The sequence below is a fragment of the Notolepis coatsorum genome, assembly GCF_963971535.1.
Source record: "Notolepis coatsorum genome assembly, chromosome: 17".
Taxonomy (NCBI): Eukaryota; Metazoa; Chordata; class Actinopteri; order Aulopiformes; family Paralepididae; genus Notolepis; species Notolepis coatsorum.
The window spans coordinates 106,082,062-106,104,638 of record NC_140181.1 but is presented as its reverse complement, the minus strand read 5'-3'; the positions used below and the strand labels follow the sequence as shown (position 1 = coordinate 106,104,638).

Sequence of the window (22,577 nt, the reverse complement as noted above, 5' to 3'; positions counted from 1 at the left end):
ACAGGTGTTTGGCTAGTTTACCGTAAAATCCTCTAATAGTGGAGGGTACTCGAATAAAGGACGGGCCTCTTATAACGGCCGGGGGTTTGATGCGCATGCAGACAAATACAGGCCGGTCTCCAATATAAGGTCGCAAAAAAAAGTATTTATTTAATTTTTCGTGCCGCGATATAGAATGAGATAAACTCTTGCCAATGCAAATCAAGTGCTGCCTCCCGCTACACTGACTACCGTACATTAACGTTTCCCTCTGGTTGGCGTTAGCTAACATTGTCATCTAGATTTGTGGTGTCAGCTGGATGACGTTGACTTCGTTTGCAAACGTTAACGTTCGCTATCTATATGGCGTTGGCAGGCGAGTCTGGCGTTGTCCAGTTGACACATTATTTACAGATCATGATGCTATGATAGCGTTAGTAGCTAAAGCTATTGCCTGCATGTTATCAACAAGATAGTAGTCGAGAAGGTGCAACACGCAAAATGGTCCCAACTTCAGTGTGTGAATTACGTAATCCACCACAGTTTCACAATTACTCAACTGCACTCAATATTTAAATACCAATGCTAGTCTAAATAAATGTAGACAGATAATGTACGTATTAAAAAAGTCTGAAAATGAAGGGATTATGTCCATGAGAAAGTGTTCTATTTTTGTTCTTAAGCACAGAATTTAGAATGTGTGTACGTACAGAAAAATCGGGATTTATCACACGTGCGTACACAGGTTCTATGCACACTCCGTGTTGATAAATACCATTTGTTCTACGCTCCGCGCTCGTGCCCGATTTTAAGTATTTGCATATAGAACCGCCCGTAATTAACCATATACGGTAATGAAACACCCCCATGAAATGTGGAAAAGTGGACTAAGCCGAGCGAAGCGTGTTATGGGAGAAATACGCGACAGGCTGACAGACATGTACACGTACGGTGATGTCGGATATGATATCTATTAACTTCCTAAAGACCGTTAACCACTGTTTGCCATTGGTGTCATTATTAACCATGCTGGAATATGACTGCGTTTTCTTCGTTTCGTTCTATTAATACCCAGGGATTAAAGTTCTCCGTCAATTTGATTCCAAATTGCGACGGATTTTCCGTCAATTTTCTACCTGCATATGAGAGATAATACGAGAGCATATAAGAACAATGAATCTCACTGCCATGTAGCCTATGCCATGTGTAGCCTGCCTATATGTGATCAATACAAACTTGAACTTGAATTCCATCATGTCTGTGTGCGGGTCACTGCGGGAGCTCACAAGGCTGTTGTCACAATGTAAATAAAAACATGCACTGAAAAGTTACAGTATGTAGTTGGTTGATTATTTGTATGAGTCAGTAAACCCATGCAAAAAGTATCCGTTTTATTTAATGAATTGAAAACATGCAGCATTGCCTTCCTCCCGGCATGCAGCAACGACATGTATCAGGAAAATGCGCATCACTGAGTGGAATCCCTTTCTATTCACATAACTGCATTTGTGATGGAGCTTTGACAGCTACATGGGTGGTACAGTAACAGTCTATTGCTCGATCCATCTCCAATATCACGATGGACCGTGCCAGTGGCCAAAGAGACCCGAGGGTGGAGAGGACTTGAATGTGCATGGGGATGGCATTTGTGCGTTTTGTTCCACGCTCCAGTTTCGGTCTCAAATTGCGGTACAAATGAAGGAGGTGTCTCGGGTATAGCAGACTCTAGTTAATATTATGTTCTCTCTGCAATTAGACTGCCCCTCATTTATTCATTCCTATCTGCTATCTCTGAAAACAGTTCCCCGCGGAGCTCAGTCAGTGCACCCCATAGTATTCCGATAACCCTATATATAAACCATGCTGCATTCATTCGGAAAGAAAGACCTATTCCAAATGCTATATTTATAGGGTTTGACAATAATTACACTACTGTCGCTATTTTACAATGAACTATAATGAATTACGGGGGGTCATACAGAACACGCCAGTGTTGAAACTAATGCACGGAAGCTTATTTCCGCGTTGCAATATTCATATTCTACCACCGGGCGCCAGGTACGCATGGTCGGAGCTGTGCGTAAATATACGCACAAAGTCAAGCACACGTTCAAATTGATAAGTCCCACACTTTGCCTAGAAATGATCGTACGCACGGGTTACGCACATATCTGTGCGTACGCACCATTGATAAATGAGGCCCTGGTGCTCTTTGCAGCTGAGGTAAATACAAGACCAGTCCTATATTTGAGGATTTACGGTAATCTTGGTCTTACTTTGTATTATATTTCCAGTTGGTGTGTTTAATTGGTTCTATGTATTAATGATGTTTGATGCTCTTAATTTCTTTTGAGCACTTTGTGATCCTGTATCTAGAAAGGTGCTATATAAATAAAATGTACTTACTTACTTACTTACTTACTTACTTACTTACTTACTTACTTACTTACTTACTTACTTACTTACTTACTTACTTACTTACTTACTTACTTACTTACTTACTTACTTACTTACTTACTTACTTACTTACTTACTTACTTACTTACTTACTTACTTACTTAGCACAACAACGTGAGATATCGTGCTGAATTCACGTAAGCTAATATTATGCTAGCAGCACACAACATATTGCTTGATGTTCTCCGAGATGGTGTGTATTAGGGCTTAACCCTTTCACTGCCGCACTACCAAATGGTTAACCCTATCACTGCGACAACACATAAGGTTAACCCTTTCACTGCCACGCGACAAAGGGTTAAGAGCCCTGTGGGTGGAACCGCATGTATTCTTGTTGGTCTTGGATCGAATACCACCATAAACTTCTCTTCTGCTGTCTCCCTCTCAGCCCTCCTACTGTTGCTCGTCACCAACGCGTAAGACACCGGTATCGAATCCGGCTGTCAGCGTTGCCTCTGGCTTGGGCCGGCCGTCATACTGACTCAATTGGCAGAGTCAGCGGGAGGGGAGTCGATGGGTGGTCATCTGATCGTTGTAAACAGCGACTCCTACAGGTCGGTCAGGGCGCCTGCACAGCAAGGACAGGAGATGTCGAGGGTAGTGTGAGCCTCCCACACGTTACACCTCGCCAATGAGAGTCCGCGCTGGCAGGTGAAAAGAAGTGGCTGGCTGACTCCGCATGTATCGGAGGGGACATGCGATAGATTCTTCAACCCTCCCTACGACCGACCAGTGGGGGGCACATGCGAGCAACGATCAGGGGAGGGGGGAATTGGCACAACTAAATTGGGATGGGAGAAAAAACAGAAAAAGGAGAAAAAGTGGATTAAAAAAAAATTACGGTTTGGTTCGTATCACGGTTTTGGGGTAACGGTTTTCGGTTCGGTTCGATATACCTTGTTTTTAATTTTTTTTTTAATAACACTTTAAACATGCTTCTCATTTATTTAAAAAAAATAAATAAAAAAGGTTTACAGCAGTGTGCCTTAAAGGTGCTATGCAGTGCTATTCCTAGCACTATTTGGGCAACTTTACACAATTCCTGTTGGTCTATTGAAGACATTTGTAAGTTTTTTTTCAAAAAAATGCATTGTTTTATATTTCTAATCAAGTACTCGAAACCATCATTTTTCAGCCTCTAGAAATCAGGCTGTTATGGCCTGGCTCCGCCCATAAGCACTTTGAGTGACAGTGCCACACAGTCTGCACTGGTAGAGGGAGGGAGGGAGGGGGGGGGAAGAGAGAGAGAGAGAGAGAGAGGGAGGGGGTGGGAGAGAGAGAGAGAGAGGGAAAAAAAAGACAGTCCGCCGGCAGCTTGTTTTTTTTTTCTTTCTTTCAATCTCCCGTTTGCGTGTGTGGCTCGCTGCAGGCCCCCCCCCCCCCCCCCAAGTGCTCTCTCTCCCTCTCTCTTCCTTTCTCTCCCTCTCGAGTATGAGGAAATGGTTTCGCTGTGTACAGTCAGTCTAGGTAGAATGGGGGCGGGCATTAGCTCCAACCACAGAGCCAATCGCATCACTGTGTCTATCCACAGCGCCCAGTGACGTGCTCAGGGACTTCAAATCAAAATGACCCGATTTACTAGAGGCACAGAGGGGCTGGGCTGAAACGGAGGAATTCGCCAATATTGTATTTAGACCCTAAAACACATTGATACGAACTCCTATTACTATAATACAATGCTAGAGACTGAAAAATGACATTTATAATGCATGGGACCTTTAAATAATGTTCGGCAGACCGAACTAACTAAAAAATATAGGCTACATTTGTCAAAGTATTAACTTAGTGCAAACAAACAAAATAATTAAACCTTTCTATTTTTGTGGCCACATGATAGACAAAGGCCATCAACACAAAGTATGCATATGCTCAACCAGCACTAGACGTTCCTTTCTTTAGAATAAACACAAAAAACAATGTCAACAATGTTTAAATTCCCTGATTGTCAGTTCTTAATGGAAAGATTTGTTTTCTGCTTGAAATGGAAGTGCAGTATTTGAAATACAATGAAAGGAATATGGCTGGATTTCTTATCAAAAGGAAACGTGTCACTGTGTTATTTAAAATAAAAAAACAAACAAATTAGAAGGCCATCACTATAAAATGCAGCAATACATCAAACTAACACACACACACACACTGTACTGTTTCAAAACAACACTGCTCTGTTTATTCTATTTTTAAAATACGTACATTGTCTGTCTACATTTATTTAGACTAACATTATTTAAATATTGAGTGCAACTGTGGTGGATTAACGTAATTCAGTGAGTTGGAACTATCTATGGCAGGGGTCAGGAACCTTTTTGACTGGGAGAGCCATAAAAGCCAAATATTTCTAAATATATTTCATTGAGAGCCATATAGTATTTTTAACGTATAATAAATTAAATATGTCTTACTTTTAATGCGACTTCTGGTGCTGCATGGTTTTGCTGATGGCCTTGTAATCTGGTTCATACGTGGTGAGGTTGAGCTTCATGCAGGCGTTGAGGCTTCCATCAGTTAAACGTGAGCGTAGGTTGGTCTTAATGTTCCTCATATGCGAGAATGACTGCCCACATGCATATGTAGAGCCAAACATGGTCAATACGGCAATACTCACGCTGCATTGTGTGGTATGCCACAGGAAGCTCGTTCCAAGTTTTAAGAATCAGCTGGTCTTCAGGTTGAAGATTTTTAATTTCTGTCCACTTGTGTTCCCTCGCCAGCTCTGCTCGCTATATCTTCAGCTACAGATACTATTAGCTGTATCTTCAAAACTAATTTCTGTTTACTTTAAAATGACACAGTATTATTAAGAAATATCACAAGTATTACATTTTTTTTTTTTTTTTTTTTCTTTTTTACTCAAAAATTTCTGGGAGCCATATGTTGTCACCAGAAGAGCCATATATGGCTCGCGAGCCATAGGTTCCCGACCCCTGATCTATGGGTTGCTGGTCCGCAGGGACAGTTTAGCGTCAAGGACCTTCTCGACTCTAACGTTACCGGAGTTGAATAATCGAATTGATAACATGCCGTGGAAAAGCGGCAATAGTCCCGGTTGGAGTTAGTAAACACAGTTGTATGTTAGCCTTCTTGGATGTTGAATAAACGCCTATCATTGTCTTTCAACCCATTTTCTACTCTGCTAGCTAGTAGCTACGGTAACATTTCAGGTTGGCTGTATTAGAGCTGGCACTTTTACCATAGTTAAAGTGCGTTGTGTTGTTGTACAAACCGTGCTAACATTAACGTTATGATGTGTGTGTAGGCCTATGTAATGTTAAAGTCGTAATGAAGATTGATTTATAATATATTGCGCTTGCCATTTCCACAAACTGACTAGCACCTGCTGCCAGCTGAGCACCCGTCACCTCTCCCGGCTCCATGCCAAATGAAGATTTGTTTTGCTCATCCCGTGAACCGTACAATACACACACGCCCTGAACCGGGGAGATCGTGCCGAACGGTGTACGGTTCGAATACATACCGCTCCACCCCTAATATATACTGTATAGCAGCGGTTCTCAAACTACAGGTCGCGACCCAAAGTGGCAAGTCGCATTGGCAAAAAAAAAGAAATTACTCAGATCGAGTTTTCCACCTGGCAGCTGTGTGTATTAAATAAAATAAAATGTGTATATGGAAACAATTCCGTTTGCTTTTGTTTATAATATTAATTAATTCCATTGATAACATTTTATTTCGATATTCCTTATTTCCACGTTGAAATTACGTGATACATTAAGTGTGGGGTCGACAAAATAAATAAATGGGGTCGTGGTATAAAAAAGTTTGAGAACCCCTGCTGTATAGCATTACATGTTTATAATATTGTTGTGCTCGTTAGCGGTCTTGAACCCTGGAGTGCCGAGGCTAGAACCTGGGACTTCAGACTCCCTACGTGCTGATGTGCCAAGAAGAATGTTTTTGGCGGGAAAGACCAGGGCAGCCAGGACTGTCTGTTGGTACATGTTTGGATGAAAGGAATGGTCATAAGTCATACTATAGGGTAGTGGTGGGGGAAGATATCGATACAGTATAGTATTGCGATACTTTGCGTGGCGATACTGTATTGATACAAGGACGCCAAGTATCGATATTTTATTATGCAAAAAAAAATGGTATAAGGAAGTTGTATTGTTCATTTCAATGCCTGTAATAGTACAGTAGTCCACAAACACACGCACACGTGTGCATTCAGTTAAGTTGGAATATGACTAATACAAACATTCAGTTTGTCAGGTAACAGTGTTGACATCTGTCTGCTTGAGAAAATCCCATTTGCTGCAATGAAATTATTTAAGTGAGATGAACAGACTGAAAACTTTATTTCATTAGATAAAACATGTTGACAAAGTTTTACCTTGCAGTTGAAAAAAGGTAATAAATCGCAATATTAATATCGCAATACTCAGCATATATCGCAATATATTTTGAATCGCAATACTATCGTATCGTGACTCAAGTATCGTGACAATATCGTATCGTGAGGCCTCTGGTGATTCCCACCCCTACTATAGGGACGTAGTGGTTACGTCATCGCTGTTTCCCCGCGCGATCCACCCCTCTTGAAATGGACACATTTCTAAATCGTCTCGTTTAAAACAAATAAAGCATGAACTTGGCATGGTGTACTAATATACTAACTAATATATTATTATAGTTAATAATGATAATAACTTTATTTGTATAGCACTTTTCATACAGAAATTGCAGTTCAAAGTGCTTCACAGCAGTAAAAAATACAATCATAAGCGAGCATAAAAAAGATAGAGAGGTAGCAAGGTAAGGTAAATCACAGTGTTTCACATTAGGATCTAGCATCCCAATAGGCCTCTCTGTTTACGGTTTCATTCAGTAATAGAATATACGGAGTAAAAAAGTGCGGTTTTGATTCAGTTAAAAAATAGGCTAAAAATAATCAAATAGAACAGACAGTAAAGTAAAGTGTGATAAAATAGTAAAAAAGAAAAAAACAGAGCAGTGCATTGCTCTTAACTCATTCGCTGCCAACGACGAGTATACTCGTTATTGGCCGCCAATCGTTGGACGCCAACAACGAGTATACTCGTTATTTGATCGTTATTTCTTTTATCCACTATTTCCATTCGTTATCCATCCAGGCAGCCTGTGTTACCATAGGGAATGAGTCTGAGATCGCAAAAGTCCAATACCGCCGCCTGGTGGTATGCGTCCGATGTTGCACTTCCTTTGAGACTCTGTGTATGGGGCTGTGCGTTGATGAAATGCCTCCGGGTGGACTTTTCTAGTAACCTGGATCAAGGGCTTCACCCGATCGCATTGAATAGTTTTCGGGACCCCCGATTCATTATGCTGTGGTGGGTTATGTCGTGAGCCAAATGGACATACGATCTACCAGATGGCAATCAAATAATTGGAATATTCTTTTTGGAATCCCACCAGCCACAGGTAAGAGCAATTTAACGTCAAATTTCAGCTTGATTGTGCCTTGTTTTCATAGCCATCGCCCTGATCAGGGTATGGGGTTGTACTAACGAATGCCGTTATTGACAATCAATTAATCAGAAACGACCCCCCCCCCCCCCCTTTCACGCATTCATGATGGAACATAATACCGATCATATGCATTTGAATTTTTAAGTGTAGGGACGAAATGCCAATGGATTTAATATAATACACGTATCGGGCTATTACTAGCCTCCCAGGAATTACCCTAAACCGCTCTAAAACCATACTTATATTCACCACGGTATAAAATGGGAATGTATGGATGGGAAAAAAAAATCTTTTTCACATCCTGAATGATAGATACTCTTATGTCAAATGGGCCATAGTATTGCATCCATAGCTGTAATATAGAATATAGTTATAGCCCTGCAAACAAGGTGGCCGACCCCATTGGTTTAAGGCGTGGCAGCACATAGCCATATCCCGTTCACAGCGTGGCAGATAAAGAGTTAATACTTTGAGTTTCTTTACAGAAAGAAGAAGAACAATAGAAAGAAGAAAGAAAACAATAATATAAAAAGAAAAGTACTGACATTTCACCATACAAAGGGGATATTATATCATGTTGTTGTTGTTGTTTTGGTCCAGGGGGTCCAGCTGTGGTGCAGCCCGGTGCAGAGTCCTCTGACGGGGATCACCAGAGACGGCCGGCGCGGGGCGGTGGTCACCGTGGACTCGGCGGGCCTGGTGAAGACCTGGCAGGGCCGGACGGGGGAGGAGCTGGCCTGCTACCCTGCAGCGGCCCCACAATGCACTCTGTTACAGTACGACGTTAGCGGCAGCTCGTTTCTTTCTGTGAGTAACCAGACGGTTCCTCCCGCTCCGACAGCCATCACTGATGCAAATCAAATCAAATGTTTTTGTAAGGCCCGACAACACACATTAATGTCCCCATGGGGCGGACACGTCTTCTTTAACACTTTCGATGCCCAAAACGTGATGAGACGTTTTATCAGCCCAATGCCTGAATGCCCACGACGACAATTATCGTTTTATTTTTTGATCTGAATTCATATTTCATCAACCGAGTCCCCCGTTGGTATGCGTTGGTAGGAGCTCAGATGTGGAAAAAAAACCGCCCCCTATCGTCTCCCAGATGGTAATGCACCCTTTTGGAATGGACTCAATGAAAATGGATGAGAAAAGAAAAATCCGGAATCCACATTTTACTTCTCAGGCATGTAACCCGAGCCGATCGGATTCATTGTGGAGCCTCAGAACAGCGTGGAATACATATGTACAGTATGTAGCGTTGGATCAATAAAAGCGATAGATTTTTGGAATGGCGATCAGGAATTGGAATGATCTTTTTGAAGAACATCTGATCTGAGGTAAAGAATCTATTTTACAAGTCTTGGGATAATCAGAGTTGTATTCGCTGAGATCTCAGCGTTCGCCCTATGTGTGTGTGTGTGTGGGCGATCGCTTTGAGGAAATCAGAGAATTGATTTTTCAGATTGCCTATATAGCGTGCATACGTACACATATACTATCGATAATCTAGCGTTTATTTGAAAACTATTGATAAATAGGCAGAAAAATTACAACGTTTGTGTATTCTAGAATATTCCAGAAAAGGGCGATTATCATGGAATATTTATATTTTCCTTGAAAACGAGGGCTTTTCAAAATGCTATCAAACGAAAATGAACCGATAAAAAAACAATCCGCTTCGACAATGTTGACTGGAAAACGAGTCATTGATAAGCGACGGGCAGATTAGACACACAGCCATAATTTAAACCATAGATTAGGCGTTATTAATGCTAACATTGAAGTGGATGGTGGGCATTCAAGCGGTAAATCAAGATTAAGCTTGGGCTCTGAAAGTGTTAAACAAGTCAAGAAGAAACATCACAGTAAATCAAGAACAAAACAAAATACCATGAAATCCAAAATAAAATGTAAAATAAATTAATTAATAAATGAATGCAACACTCTCATACCCCACGTGAAGGTAAACTCACTAAAAACCTAGCAATAGGAAAAAATGCACCACAGGCAATGTGGAGGAGAGAAACCTTAGAAGGGCCGTTCAAGGGGGGATCTCCCTTCTTAGATGTCGGTGATAGTAGTGTTGCAATAAAACAGGCGAAACAGTTGGTAAGCATGCACTCATATGTGTAATGAAACACAAATAAGTACATGCAATAGCAACTGGGGTACATACGTAAGAACATTTTGAAAGATTGAAAATAGAGCTGATGATGGATCCATTTGAGGTATGGGGGCGGCGTAGAGAGGATCGATACAGTAACATAAATGGTAAATGGTGCATTTTATATAACAGCTTTTATTCAAAGTGCTTTACAATTTGTTCCTTTTTATAATTTGTTTGCATTGCAACCATGCAAAGTGCCGACCTGCTCATCGGGAGCAGTTAGGGGTTAAGTGTCTTGCTCAAGGACACTTCGACACGCTGCCTGGGAGGGGCGAGAATCGAACCAGGAACCTCCGGATTACCAGACGGCTGCTCTACCTACCGAGCCACTGTCGCCACCCCAACATGGGTCTCTCAATCCCTCCTGCTCTGCAGTAAACAGGAAATACATTTTCTGGAATCCCATTGCCACTTTATCCAATCAGGGGAGAGAACTCAACTCTGCCAGTGCAGTAAAGAGATTTGTCTTAGTAAGAAGTACAAATATCTAGGTTTTCTCTCTCCTGATTGGATAAAGTGGGAACTGGATACCAGAATATGTATTTTCTGTTTACTGCAGAGGAGGGACTGGGAGACCCATGTTACTGACCAAACACACTATATCAATGATGGCTGTCGGAATGTAGAGCTATTTAACAAACAAAAACACCACTTACAGCTCTAAAAGGACAATATACTACCTTATGCATACCGCACCTTATGTGAATACTGTATACTTCATCAGATCATATATTTAGCATTTTAGCATTTAATTTGTATTATATTAGATTAGATTTAGATGATTGGATTATTAGATTATATATTGTAACTATTTATTGAGAGGACATACATACCCTCATTGCGCACCTTGTTGCCCATAATGCACATATCCAGAGTTAATTATATTGATTTGTTATATTGTTTACACTGCTTGTGTTTACCACCTGTACCTCCCCTCCCCCCCCCATGCTGCTATGATGCCTGGATTTCCCCAAGGGGATCAATAAAGGAATATCTTATCTTATCTTAATAACGCTTTGTACCCCTGGTTCCGTCTCCTACCAGGTGGGAACCGGTGCAGGTTCTGTGGAGACTGTGAGCGGCCCCTCTCTGAGCCGGACCTCCAGTGTGGTGGTGTGTGACTCGTTCAGAGTCGACCTGCTCCAGGTCTCCACAGACAGACAGTGGGTCCTGGCTGGAACCAAGGACAGCAATGATGTTAGTCCAAAGGTACCCTTCCAGTGTGTTCATACAATAACATTATGATGATGATGATGATGATGATGATGATGACTTTATTCCAGACTCGAGGTATTATGATATTTGATATTTTTTACTGTATATTTTATATTAGATTGTACATACATAACAGAGGGAATGTGAAATGTGAATCCCGGACCGTAGTTTATTATTATTATTATTATTATTATTATTATTATTATTATTATTATTATTATTATTATTATTATTATTATTATTATTATTATGTTATTCTTAGGCTTACTTTATTCCTTATTCTTAGACAATCTTTTGTTATTCTTATTCGTGATTGGTTTTGTCTACCTAAATGTTTACTGTGAGCGATTTCCCTCGGGATGATTAAAGTATTTCTATTCTATTCTATTCTATGGTCCATATTACACATATACAAAACAATACAAAAAAAGAAACAAGGACAACAACATAGATTAAAACACATAAAGGCATCGATTCCAATGTTTCCACAAACCAGAGGAGTACCTTGTATCACTTTGTTTGACATCAGTAATGGCACCTATTATTCAGTTTTTTTTACTCTAATAGTCGACACATGAATTTAAACATCAAGTTCCTCAGCAGAGCATGGAAGGAAGGTGGGGACATTTTTTGTCACAAACAAATAGCTTGCACTAGTCCATCTTGGGAGTTAAGGAGGATCCTAAATGCATCATTCTAGGCTACCTGAAGTTTTTAAATGTTTGCTGTGCTATAATTACACCAGAGGTGTGCAGTATAAAGCGGAGTACAATAGGCTCTGAACAGGCTTATTTTCACATTGTCTGTACACACATAACATTTTCGTGCCGGCATATTGGCCTGTGCGTACAGTTTGCAGCACTGTCTGGCGCTGCACATCAACATCATCACACACCCTCATCAGTGATATTGTGACCCAAATATCTCCCATTATGTTATTATTAATATATGTGACATTATGTTTAGAAGATTACTTTATTGTGAGTTTTACACAAGGTCATTGACATTCGTCTTCCTGCATAATATCCATCCTACATACACACGGCTCCAGATAGAGCATGTCTTCGGAGGGCTCCCAGCACAGGGAACCGGCAGTCTGGGGGTTCAGTGCCTTGCTAAAGCAAACGAGTGCTACCAGGGGTGGGAATCACCAGAGGCCTCACGATACGATATTATCACGATACTTAAATCACGATACGATAGTATTGCAATATTAATATTGCGATATATTGCGATTTATTACCTTTTTTCAACTGCAAAGTAAAACTTTGTCAACATGTTTTATCTAATAAAATAAAGTTTTCAGTCTGTTCATCTCACTTCAATCATTTTTATTGCAGCAAATGGTATTTTCTCAAGCAGACAGATGTAAACACTGTAATCTGTGTTGCATGTACCTGACAAACTGAACTGTTTGTATATTCCAACCCTTATGCCCCCCTAACGATTTTGCAGAGTTGTAATCGTAAGCAGGAAATGTTTGCATCAAGTTCAAGGCCATATAATTATTAATTTTTAATATTTAAAAAAAAAATCTTTTCAGGAAGTGCCACAGCCTAACCTCAATATATCTGTAAAAATTTCAACTATTTCCAAATGTTAACCACTTATATTCCCGTTTGTTTGATAGTAAATCCCGTTTTATGACAAAAAACGCAGAAATCTGCATTTATTTCATATTTATATACGTTTTCAATCTCATAGTGCAGCGTGAAAAACCTGCACCGAGTCCATGTGAAAAAGAATATGTCTTCATATTTACAAATGAATGACTAATTCGGTCAGAAATAGCGTAACTAATAACGTTAGTAAGCACTGCTTTTTGCGTATTATACTCGCGGGATACAGTAAATGTATCCCCCGATACATTCTGAAAAGCACATCGCTGATTGTGGAAGAACCAGCCGACTTCCGCACTTCTGCACTCTGCTCGTCAGAGCGGAGCCGCTCGAGGGAGGCTCCACCCCGGCACAGGGCTGAGAGCTGTGCCGAGAGGTCTAGGAAGTCTAATGCCACGGTGCTTTGGCTGGCTACACCAGCCATAGTGCAACTGCGCCACCGTGTGTCATAATCCGGTAACGGACATACTGGCAGATCAACTGGATCCTGGTGGTATGAAAATAGCGTTTATTTGATAATTACAGCGGCAATTGAATGAATGAGTGCAGATTAAAAATCAGCGTTTTAACATGGGAGTCAATGAGAAGAAAAAAAACACTAGGTTACACCCCAAGCTAAGCTCTATAACTTCTTTTTTATGGGTATTCTAATGATGATCGTTTTACATGTTTGATATGTATAGACAATGAGCAAACTGACCCAATTTCATGACATAATAATCAACACAGCCATCGTTGTACACAGAAACACAAATAAATATAGGCAAAAAACACAAAATAGTCGCTAAGGGGGCAGAAGGGTTTCTGAATGCACATGTGTGCGCATGTGTGTGTGTGTGTGTGTGTGTGTGTGACTACTGTACTGTTACAGGTATTGAAATGAACAATGCAACTTCCTTTTTTTAAATGTATAATAATAAAATATCGATACTTGGCGTCCTTGTATCGATACAGTATCGCCACGCAAAGTATCGCGATACTATACTGTATCGATATTTTCCCCCACCACTAGTGGCTACTGTAAATGTAATACCTTCCAGCTGGAATTCACCCTCCTATCGATGCCGGGGATCGAACCAGCAACCTCTCTCTACTGCTAGGCCAGCTCTCGTGTGCTGTTCGCCTAGTCAGTGTTTAATACACATCGGTATGTGTCTTTTCTGTGACTTGATTGACAGGTAATATGGGCTCAGAGTTTGACCTCTCCTGGGTCTGAGGGGGAGGAGCCTCTGTGCCGCTCTCTGCCAACCCCAGGGGGGTGCCAGGCAGCTGTCTTCATGCCCGCCTGGCCCGCCCGCCTGGCCACCGTCCATCACAGGGACCGCTCGCACAAAGCCCTCACTGTCTGGGACGTCAGCATTACAAAGACCAAGTACAAGTCGGAGATCCAGGGTAAAGATTTGAAATGTGATATGTGTGCCGTATCTTCTTTTTTTTTTTTTTGTAGTACGGTGTAGTTTCTGATTGTGTTCAAATAGTATTCTCTCATGATATCGACTCACTGGAAGTACGTTTCTATTCCATTTATTTGTGCTAAGCCAGGCCATTTTGCAGCCGGATAGCTTTTCAACAAATGAATGTGTCTTTGAGTCCTCTAAACATGTCTTTGCTGAGAAAAAACACAACTTAGATGATATATTCTAGCAGCTTCTATACGCCTCTGTTTCAGTCCTGTTCTCATTCTAGCTCCCTCTATACCTCCGTTTCAGTCCTGTTCTCATTCTAGCAGCCTCTATACCTCCCTGTTTCAGTCCTGTTCTCATTCTAGCAGCTTCTATACGCCTCTGTTTCAGTCCTGTTCTCATTCTAGCAGCCTCTATACCTCCCTGTTTCAGTCCTGTTCTCATTCTAGCAGCCTCTATATGCCTCTGTTTCAGTCCTGTCCTCATCAACATGCTGTTTCTACGAGTGGTGCAGGAGCCTGTAGCGTCGAAGGAAATTGTTGTAGATCAAATGTGACTCGAGATCCAGCAATAGCGTATCAAACTTTTCTTTTTGCAGTACGTGTCGTTTCTGATTGTGTTAAAATAGTATTCTCTCATGATGTGTATTCACTGAAAGTGCGCTTGGTACACTGGATGTCCGATATTGGATGGATCCCACTGGATGTAGGGATGTCCGATATTATCTGCCTTTGTTTTGTTTTTTTTACATTTAGTTAACCTTTATTTACCCAGGCAAGCAAGTAAGAACAAATATATCGGTATGTATCGGTTGATATCGGTATCGGAAATTAAGAGTTGGACTATATCAGATATCGGTAAAAAAGCCAATAACGAACATCCCTAATAAAAAAGTGAGTTCAAAATGTCTCCAGACAAGTGCCATGAATGTTCACCCAATGCGTGTACAAAACCCAAGATACGTTTCTCATCTTTCACTTGAACATATTGTATATATCTGTATATATATATCATATATCCTGGATGAACACGGGTCACATGTTACCCAGCGTGTTTGCCTACAGCCAGTCGGTGAGCCATTGATATTTACCGTGTCTAAATGTGAAATGTGAACCTTTTCACGTTTGCAGTCCAGCAGGTGGAGTCCTTCGACCTGGCGCTGAGCGGCGGAGCATCAGACGTTCTCCTGGAAGCCAAGGACGGGAGCACCGTGGTGGTGGCGGCTGATCGAGACCTCTGGGTGTATTCTCTGAAAGGAGCGCTGCTCGCCAACTTCAGAGACCACACTGAACCCATCACCTCCATGTGCGTGGTAAGAAGAAAGTACCCCAATAACCCCTTCACTGCCACACTTCCAAATGGTCAACCCTTTCACTGCGACAATACAGAAGGTTAACCCTTTCACTGCCACACCACAAAGGGTTAACCCTTTCACTGCCAACTACAGAAGGTTAACCCTTTCGCTACCACACTAAGAAGGTTAACCCTTTCACTACCACACTACAGACTGTTAACCTTTCACTACCACACTACAGAAGATTAACCCTTTCACTACCACACTACAGAAGGTTAACCTTCCACTACCACACTACAGAAGGTTAACCTTTCACTACCACACTACAGACGGTTAACCCTTTCACTACCACACTACAGACGGTTAACCTTTCAGTACCACACTACAGACGGTTAACCCTTTCACAACCACACTACAGACGGTTAACCGGTGGTAGTGACAGGGTTAAACCTGGCGGCTCCCTTTCCTCTTCCGTTTGGCCATAATGCTGAAACTCTGCTTTTAGAAATATTATATTTAACACTTTGGATGCCACGGGTCCCCGTCTCAAAACATGGTTGAATGCCAGCACCCACTTCAATGATAGCGTTGTGAACGCATAAACTATGTCTTAAATTATGGCTATGTGTCTAATCTGGCCGTCGCTTATCAATGACTTGTTTGCAGTCAACATTGTCGAAACGGATTGTTTTTTAATCGGTTCATTTCCGTTTTATACCATTTTGAAAAACCCTCGTTTTCTTGAAAGTTTCAGGAAAATATAAAGATTCTTTACTGGAATATTCTGGAATACACAAAAAACGTTGTAATTTTTCGGCCTATTTATGAATCGTTTTCAAATAAACGCTAGATTATCGATAGTATATGTGTACTTATGCACGCTAGAGAAGCGAGCTGAAAAATCTAATTTCCTGATCAGCACACACACATATGGCACACGCTGATATCTCTGTGAAAACAGCTCTGATTATCCTAAAACTGGTAAAATAGATTCCTTACCTCAGATCAGATGTTCTCCAAAAAGATTATTCCAATTCCTGATCGCCATTCCAAATATCGATCGCGTTTATTGATTCAGCGCTGGGTACTGGAAATACAGATTCCACGCTGTTCTGAGGGTCTGCGAAGACTTGGATCTCTTCGGATGGCTTGCCGGAGAAGTAAAATGAGGAAACTGGATTCCCCCCCCCCCCCCCCCATGTCTTTCATTCAGTCTAATCCAATGGGGTGCAGTACAACAGGGAGAGACGATAGGGGGCGGTATTTTCCCAATGGAGCTCAGAGAGAGTTTGGAGCACTAACGTGAGACTAGATTGATGAAATATGAATTCAAATCGCTAATAATAATAAAAAAAGACAAAAAAAACGCTATCGTCGCTGGCATTCAACGGTCGGCATGAACTAACGACATATAGCGGCGTTGGCCCTCAAAGTGTACAATGTACTGTGCCTTCTACAATTCAAGTTTCAAGTTTTGTTTTATTTGTCACGTATAAGGTACATGTACATTACAGTGAAATGCTTGGTTCTGTATGAGCCTGCTGAGAATGTGCTTCATACAGTAAAAAAGTAAAAAGAAGAATAAGTCCCAACACTATACAAAATATACAAACTAAAGTACAACCTGAAGTACAAAATGCAAACTTTTCTTCTTTTTTATGCAAAAGGCAAAAAATTAGGTATGGATGTAGTGCAAATCTTTTTGTAACAAATAGATAAAATATGGTGTGGTGTTTAAAGTGTCTGAAGTGAGTGTTAAGGTGAGTGTTTGTTTAAAGTGAGTGTGTGCATGTGGATGCGTGTGCAATGAATATATGAATGGGTTAATGTCGCATAGAGTCATTGAGCATCCCGGTGGCCTGGATTTATATATGGATTTATTATGTTGTGTGTAACGTACCATTTGTTTACCGTACAGGATGACTTCCGCGTGGTGACGGCGTCCCGAGACCTCTCCCTGAGGGTGCTGACGTGGCGAACAGACGGAGACCAAGGCCTGACGCTGGAGGGTCGATACCACTTACTGGGAGGCTCGCCCAGCTTCTCCAGGTGAGAGACCATTTACTGGGAGGCTCGCCCAGCTTCTCCAGGTGAGACACCACTTACTGGGAGGCTCGACCAGCTTGTCCAGGTGAGACACCACTTACTGGGAGGCTGGTCCAGGTGAGACACCACTTACTGGGAGGCTCGCCCAGCTTCTCCAGGTGAGAGACCATTTACTGGGAGGCTCGACCAGCTTGTCCAGGTGAGACACCACTTACTGGGAGGCTGGTCCAGGTGAGACACCACTTACTGGGAGGCTCACATTTTCAACCATAAACACACAAATCTGTAATAAAAAATTGAATAATAATAAAGAAAATACAAATAAAATATATCGTCCTAGACATGGAAGCAATAATCAACATAGCTCAAGACAAATGGTTTTGTACGAGAAGGGACAGAAAGAAGCAAAGCTTATCTGGTCCTGCCCCTTCCTTACAATATTATATTAATATGTAATAAATTATCCATCAATATAAAAAAATATATAATATCTATCCACTACAGCAAAAGATAAATAAATAATTACAAAAATACTAGTTCACGTTATTTTCAAGCTCCTCTAACGTATACTTATCTAAGAATTCCTGTTTATATCTGCATTTAAACATTTCAATAGTGTTACTTGTTGTTTTTATTGCTACATGTTGTAAAGCTTGATGCCCTGCTGCTTCTATGTTACAGGGGGTTCACGGGTGTTGTCTGCGACTACTCCAGTATCGTGGCGTCCGTGGAGGGCAAGGATGGCAAGGACGTCCTGAAGGCCTACTCCTTCAACTGCTGATGAGTAGGGATGCTCCGATCCGATGTTGATATCGGATATCAGCCTCGATATGACTAAAATAGCTGGATCGGGTATTGGGGGAAAAATATATATATATCGGAAATGTATCTTTATCTTTAAAGGTCAGGTCTGAGTCCAAGATGACACCTAGGCTTGTAACCTCAGTCTTTACATTTCACTGTATGCTTGTATGCCGTGACAAATATAAAACTCTTGACTTGACTAAAGCTAAAATGTACCAGTCTGAGACGGTGTGCTGTGCAGGGGTCCAGTCTGAGACGGTGTACTGTGCAGGGGTCCAGTCTGAGACAGTGTGCTGTGCAGGGGTCCAGTCTGAGACAGTGTGCTGTGCAGGGGTCCAGTCTGAGACAGTGTGCTGTGCAGGGGTCCAGTCTGAGACAGTGTGCTGTGCAGGGGTCCAGTCTGAGACAGTGTGCTGTGCAGGGGTCCAGTCTGAGACAGTGTGCTGTGCAGGGGTCCAGTCTGAGACAGTGTACTGTGCAGGGGTCCAGTCTGAGACAGTGTGCTGTGCAGGGGTCCAGTCTGAGACAGTGTGCTGTGCAGGGGTCCAGTCTGAGACAGTGTGCTGTGCAGGGGTCCAGTCTGAGACAGTGTACTGTGCAGGGGTCCAGTCTGAGACAGTGTACTGTGCAGGGGTCCAGTCTGAGACAGTGTACTGTGCAGGGGTCCGCAGATATGGAACGAGCTCGACGACTCCATACAAATGTCCCAGTCTGTCTCCCTCTTTAAAAGAAATGTAAAAAAAGAAACTCTTGATTGTTTACAGAAAATCACACTCCTTTTGTTCTATATAACGTGTCTTGTTTTGTTGTTATAGATGTATTTATGTGTTTTGTTTTAGCTGGGTTCCTCTCGGAAGCAGCGGCTGCAGCTTATCCTGGCGTTTTCAACTTATAACAACATGATCTGTATGATGCTTGTTTTTTGTATGAATAAAGAATATATCATATTGTATCATTTATAACCAACCTTTTTTTAGGTGAATGTTACGAGTTCTGGATTTGCAGCTTCGCCAACAAGTGACGAGCAGTTACAGCTACGTTACTATTGTTTGTCTAGAGATTGAGGAGTGTGAGATAATTGGTACATCTGTGTATGTGTGTGGCAGTGTTAATTTAGTCAACGAAAATTATGACTAAATAATGGTCGTCAACGAAGCTTTTTCCCCTGACGTCACGTTAATGTAGATCATGTGACACTAACGTGACTAAATAATTAATGCAATGTCGTTGACTACAAACGACGACACAAAGTGTAGTTTACAAAATAAAATCTTGCCGAAATCTCTTCATTTTAAGACGAGACAAAATAATTATAACTTTTAGAATAATTCATGTTATTATTAGTGCAGCATTTCCGTTTCCTGTGTGCAGCGCAATCGCTTTGATTAATTTACTCACTCGTGTTATTTGTTCTTAGCCAGCATTCTAGACAGCAGTAACTGCACACGACAGGGGTTTAATGGAACAATGGCGGGGCAACAGGGTCTCGGTGGTCTTGGACTTGGCAGAATGTATTGTTGAAAGTGAAAGACGAGGAGGAGAAATGGGTGAAACCTGTGACAGGTCCGTTGTTGTGTTGTGGAGTGGAAAGAGGAAGAAAGTGAATAAAACCATTATGTTGATGATCACCCAAGTCAAGAACCGTTTCCACTTCTAACGGCGAATGCTGTCTAACTATGAATGAATGAAAACTTTATTTAACAGATTGCAGAATGGGTACAATACAGTACGGCTCAATACACACAATTGTTAAGGGGATGCAGACCAGAGAAAGACGTTCGTCTTGTTTACATCAGGGTCCCCCATTTTCAATTCATAGTGACATTTATGACATACACAACATACATGACATTTATGGCATATAGGGACATACATGACATACAGGTATATAGTACTGTTACATTTGTGACATACGATATGCAAATATACAGTACTGTTACCCATAGATCCTGACAGAGAATATATACATATGATGGGGAGGAGACTGTACATTAGGAGGGGGTGGGTGGGAGAGAAATATACATACGGTGGGGAGGAGACTGTACATTAGGAGGGGGTGGGTGGGAGAGAAATATACATACGGTGGGGAGGAGACTACATTAGGAGGGGGTGGGTGGGAGAGAAATATACATACGGTGGGGAGAGAATATATACATACGGAGGGGAGGAGACTGTCTATTTGGAGGGGGTGGGGGGGTTTGTACATTTACGGTGGCCAGTTTAGAATTGCAGCCTCCCGTAGGTGCTCTTTAAGAGCGGTTTTGAATGTGGGTAGGGATTCACATTCCTTTACAGCTTTGGGTAGGGCGTTCCACATTGATGTGGCATAATTGCGAAACGTGTTTAGTCCCTTGTTTGAGCCGAATCTGGGTTTAACATGATTTGTTGAGCTTCCTCTGGTGTTGTGGTCGTGGTATTCACTGACCTTTGGGAAGTATTTTGACATGTACATGGGTACCTTAGTCGTATAGTGTATCTTGTAGACCAGGCCCATTGCAAGCTGCTGTACTCTGTCGTCTACTGCTACGTTACTGTTAGCATTAGCAACTAGCTAGCTGTCAAATCATCTCTAATTCATTCTCGCATTCCCTTTCCTTCTCACGCTGTAACCGAGGAATAGTCCACCTATACTTTCAAACTATAGTAAAATAAAATAATGGGAGAATTTATATCCGATCATCAACATAAGGGTTTTATTCACCTTCCTCTTTCCACAACACAACGGACCTGTCACAGGCGCACGCCCTGCAACTCCACCTAATAACGTCAGCATCAATAATAACGTGGAACACATTAAATAGCTTACATAAGTCTAACCAGCTAGTACTAACATTAGCTTGTTTAGAAAAAGCTCACGCCAATTTATGAGGCTGTAACTGAGTGGCGGGACTAAACAAAAAATACTAAATCGAGACTTAACTAAAAAGACTAAGACTAAAAAGCTCAGACCTGTAGTTGACTAAAACTTGACTAAACGAAAAATAGATATGAAAACGAAAAAGAGCATTTGACACATGACTAAAATAGAAAATAGCTGACGAAATGAACACTGGTGTGTGGGTGTGTGTATGTCAGATTCAGATTACTTTAATCGCCATTATGTTTACGAAACACATAGGAACGTGATACGGCATACACATTACAATGCATAAACTGTTCCCAGATTTAAAAAAAAAGTGCAAAACAGTGATACAACGACAAGACAATAAAGTGCAGTGGCTAGGGACATGTTGTCAGCACAAAATAGAGTTTAAAATGTGTTTGGGTGTGTGTGTTTGATAGAATAAAAATCTGAAGTTTTTCTAGAATAGAGCTAATGTATTGCTAGTACATTTCCAGTGTATCTAGGTCTGTTTCATTAAAATGTTCTAAAGCGATATGGTAGAATTGTAAGGGGCTCTGGTTCGGGGCAGCGGGTGATGATGCGGGCTGAGGTGTTCTCTATATTTTCTATAGAGAACAAGGAGGGTGTCTACCATGGAAGGAGACACATTTTATTGTTTTATTACCATTTTTTTCTAGACAGAACGACCTCAAGGGGCCTCGTTTCAGACTTTTACACGCTCTTACTCGAATCCACATACAAGAACCTCCCCTTAGACACAATTTGGCGGGAAGACATTCCAGAACTGGACCCTGAGTTTGATTGGGGTGATGTCTGGACTCTGGACTAATATTACACTGGCTTCCCGTAACCCCAATCATCAACAAGTACACTTTAACTATATTCATAGAACATATCTCACCCCTAGGAAACTGTGTATGATGGGTCTGGTGGCTGACTCCCGGTGCACTCTGGGGGCCACTGGCACCTATCTGCACATGTTCTGGGAATGCCCACCGGTCACTCGATTTTAGAAGAAGACCATAACTGCTAAGCCTTCAGACATATGTTGTTGAGTCTACATGGTCTTCATTACAAACTATTGGAAAGTAAATTGTACAAATAGCACCTGTACTGAATTACTGAGTTGAGATAATATTGCGGTAAGATCATTTAATACACTCTTAATCAAAATACAGTACATCATAAACTTGAAAATACAAAGGCACTACATGGCTTTTCCCCTCATTTAATGAGTCTTCACCTGGAGATAGAGTATGCTCCATTCATAAGTCCA

General features: G+C 41.5%; 1 protein-coding gene across 1 annotated transcript in view; it reads left to right on the top strand.

Moving 5' to 3' along the window:
* fbxw12 (F-box and WD repeat domain containing 12) overlaps positions 1-19,391 on the top strand; it is a 32,476-nt gene extending 13,085 nt beyond the window's left edge. Inside the window, exons 5-10 of the mRNA XM_084332989.1 lie at positions 8,503-8,709; positions 11,120-11,284; positions 14,088-14,301; positions 15,443-15,624; positions 17,525-17,655; positions 18,334-19,391. Of these exons, the coding sequence (XP_084189115.1) occupies positions 8,503-8,709; positions 11,120-11,284; positions 14,088-14,301; positions 15,443-15,624; positions 17,525-17,655; positions 18,334-18,433 (999 nt within the window). The 3' untranslated portion in view covers positions 18,434-19,391. The remainder of the gene's footprint in view (positions 1-8,502; positions 8,710-11,119; positions 11,285-14,087; positions 14,302-15,442; positions 15,625-17,524; positions 17,656-18,333) is intronic.
* Positions 19,392-22,577: the final 3,186 nt, after the last annotated feature.